At 47.1% G+C, this 3,664-nt stretch overlaps 1 protein-coding gene across 1 annotated transcript in view; it reads right to left on the bottom strand.

The window, feature by feature from the left end:
• Window positions 1-3,074, bottom strand: part of SPINK4 (serine peptidase inhibitor, Kazal type 4) — a 21,013-nt gene extending 17,939 nt beyond the window's left edge. Inside the window, 2 exon segments of the mRNA XM_019517189.1 lie at window positions 671-705; window positions 2,340-3,074. Of these exon segments, the coding sequence (XP_019372734.1) occupies window positions 671-705; window positions 2,340-2,403 (99 nt within the window). The 5' untranslated portion in view covers window positions 2,404-3,074.
• Window positions 3,075-3,664: the final 590 nt, after the last annotated feature.

Here is a 3,664-nt window from a genome sequence, read left to right as displayed (position 1 = left end):
AACATGGAGAGGGTCCAGAGGAGGGCCACTCGCATGATCAGGGGGCAGCAAGGCAGGCCCTATGAGGAGAGGCTACGGGACCTGAACCTGTTCAGCCTCCAGAAGAGAAGGCTAAGCGGGGATCTAGTGGCCTGTTACAAACTAGTTAGAGGGGATCAGCAGGCTTTGGGGAAGTCCCTGTTCCACGGAGCACTGCCAGGAGTGACCAGGAATAACGGTCACAAGCTGGCAGAGGGTAGATTTAGGCTAGATATCAGGAGGCACTACTTCACGGTCAGGGCGGCTAGGATCTGGAACCAACTTCCAAGAGAAGTGGTGCTGGCTCCTACCCTGAGGGTCTTTAAGAGGAGGCTAGATATACACTTTGCTGGGGTCATTTGACCCCACTACTCTTTCCTGCCATGGCAGGGGGTCGGACTAGATGATCTACTCAGGTCCCTTCCGACCCTAGAAACTATGAAACTATGACCCCACCCCACTCCTGTTCCTCAGATCCCCCTAGAGTTGGCAGTGTGAACAGCCCTTCTTTTGCTCTTGGCAAAGCTGCCCAAGTTATCAGTGCCCCCTGGGCACACCCTTTCCCCCCAAACCTCCCCAGGCTGTGTCATCACCACAGGAGTAGCCATCATGTCCACAAGCAAGAGAGAAAGAAATGCTGGGTGGATCTTACCGTTCTCAGAAAGTCTCCTTCAATTGTCTCTGCCCCTGAAATGGAACAGAGCCCAGTCAGATCAAAGAATCATAAAATCATAGAAAATTAGGGTTGGAAGGGACCTCAGGAGTCTATTTAGTCCAACCCCCTGCTCAAAGCAGGACCATCTCCAAGTATATCATTCCAACCAGGGCTTTGCCTAGCCCAGCCCTAAAAATCTCCAAAAATGGAGATTCTACCACTTATCTAGGTAACCTGTTTCAGTGCTTCACCACCCTCCTAGTGAGAAAGTTTTTCCTAATATCCAACCTAAACCTCCCTTGCTGCAACTTGAGACCATTGCTCCTTGCTCTGTCATCTGTCACCGCTAAGAACAGTCTAGCTTCATCTTCTTTGTAACCACCCTTCAGGTAGTTAAAGGCTGCTATCAGATCTCCTCTCAGCCTTCTCTTCTGCAGACTAAATAAATCCAATTCCCTCATCCTCTCCTCAGAAGTCATGTGTCCCAGCCCCCTAATCATTTTTGTTGCCTTCCATAAGACTCTCTCCAATTTGTCCACATCCTTTCTATGGTGGAGGACCCCAAACTGGACACAGTACTCCAGATGTAGCCTCACCAGTGCAGAATAGAGTGGAATAGTCACTTCCCTCGATCTGCTGGCAACGCTTCTATTAATGCAGCTCAGTTAGCCTTCTTGGCAACAAGGGCATACTGCTAGCTCATATTCAGCTTACCATCTACTGTAACCCGCAGGTCCTTTTCTGCAAAGCTGCTAGTTAACCAGTTGGTCCCAAGCCTGTAGCAGTACATAGGTTTATCCCATCCTATGTGCAGGACTTTGCACTTGTCCCTGTTGAATCTCATCATGAGATTTCTTTTGCCTAATCCTCCAATTTGTCTAGGTCACTCCGAATCCTTGCCCTACCCTCCAGCATAACTACTACACCTCCCATCTTGGTGTCAGCTGCAAACTTGCTGAGGACACACTCCATGCCATCTTCCAGATCATTAATGAAGATATTGAACAAAGGATCCTAGAACCTCTGGCAGAGAAACTGCAGAGCTATGGGCGTGCTTCTGTTATGGGGCTGCAGAGCTGCTCAACCAAAAGGCATTTCGGTGGCAGGTTGGGGGAGAGCCTCAGGGTGAATTCTGTGCTGCAGGCTACCCTTGGTGCTACCTCCAAACTGGGAGCGGGCCTGCATAGAGACTGCCACCCTCTCTCCCTTAAATTCCCCTGCCCCAGTCAGCCCCTGTGCACAGATCACCATACCATGGCTTGTCCACATATCCCTTGTATATGAGACATCTTTTCAGTGCTAACCCCCTCCCTCCTCCAGTCCCTTTACCTGGCCTATCACTACTGCGTAGAGGGCTGCACTCCCACTTCGCTCAGTGCAATGCAATTCTAACAGAGCCTGTTATACAAATTGTACAAGAGCCAGGAAAAAAATCTAGTATTGGATTTAGTCTAAACAAAAAAATGACTGATACTACCCAAGGACAGAGCTGTGATTATGTCTGGTACACATGAGGGCAACAGATCAAGTTGCTAACATTGGTAGGCCCACTTGGTGAATAAGGTAATGAGGGGGCAGGCTGTTCCACCATTGTCCCTTTGTGGGGCTTTATTAGACACTGGCAACAGGAAAACCAGGTAGATTAAAAGATCTCCCTCATCATGGCTCCCCTCCCCGCCCCATTAGGCCCTTAGATCCCAGAATCCATCATGACGCCAGCTGGTTTCCATTGTCAGAGGCACATCATGACCAGACAAGATTCAGGTGACATCACTTCCTTGGCTAGCTCCAAGTCCTGCACACCACCTGGAACATGAGACTTAGATTTCTGCTGCTCTTCCTTCCCTCATGTGTCCTTTTCCTTCCCTATTTTATTACTTCTCTTTCCTCTTTTGCTTTGGACTTCTGCTTCGACAAAGCATGGCTTAGCCAGCTCAGAGTGCAGTTGTTGCAGCCCTGCTGTGAGCTGAGGCCAATGTCTTAGTGGATTTAACAATCTAAAGCTGGTGGAAGTTTGCCAGGTCTCAATGTGGTTAAGGAGCACTTGCACAGGCCCAGACTTTTTCCAGCAGTGAGGTCAGAAATAAATTCTGAGCCTTCTTTAAACTTCTGCTCAGCTTTGCACGGGCCTTTTTTCATCAGACCTTCTTCTATCAAAATAAACACGGCATATTTGGCTGGTTCATGAGGAGCCTTAGATTTAATCTACATTGTCTGTACTAATGATCCTGGCACGCCAACATTTGTTTTTAAATTGTTTGTGCTGCAATTGTTTGTTTTAAAAATCTACGTGTAGAGTGGTGTTTGTGCAGTTAAGCCCACAAAACAAATCATTAATGCTTTTGCTTTTCTTGTAAGTATTTTTAAAGGGAAAACGTAACAAATTTGTTTTAGTGTTTAGGATTTCTTTTCTTTAAGTTATTTGGAAATGCTTTGTTTCTCTTTTTTCCTTTGTGGACATCTGTTATTCCTATGATTAACAATAATTCCCTAAGGCTTAATGAAAAAGCATTTAAAGGAAAAAAAAAGTGGGCACAATGGAATATCTTCAACCAACTGCTATAGCCAACTCTTACTGACATACCATCCTGGATTACCCCTCTGTTAGCAGCTGGCTTCGGGACAGCTGCTACATTGCCTGGGAGTGAACTGTCAACTACCAGAGAAGGCAGGGCAACAGCATGGTTTTTCTTTTTCTTTTTTTCTAGTGTGTTGTTTGTTGCTGCTGTTTTGTACAGGTGGAATCAGAGTGTGGGCACATCTACACAAGATGACTAATTAGCTCCACAGTAGAAGTCTCACATCTATCTACACATGCAGCGCTACTGGGCAGGAGGAAACTAATTAACTCTGCAGCAAGCTCATACTTGTAAATACAAGTACGAGCCTTTAGCAGAGTTTTTTACCATGCAGCAACACACTTGTAGATGCTGGAGGGGCTGGCTGGGGCACGAGGTGCTTCAGTGCAGGGGCTGCCTGCCAGCTAGCCCC

Source organism: Gavialis gangeticus, unplaced genomic scaffold (assembly GCF_001723915.1).
Source record: "Gavialis gangeticus isolate Ggan-Ray unplaced genomic scaffold, GavGan_comp1, whole genome shotgun sequence".
NCBI classification, from domain to species: Eukaryota; Metazoa; Chordata; order Crocodylia; family Gavialidae; genus Gavialis; species Gavialis gangeticus.
The sequence above is the reverse complement of the archived record's forward strand: the minus strand, read 5'-3'. Positions and strand labels throughout refer to the sequence as shown.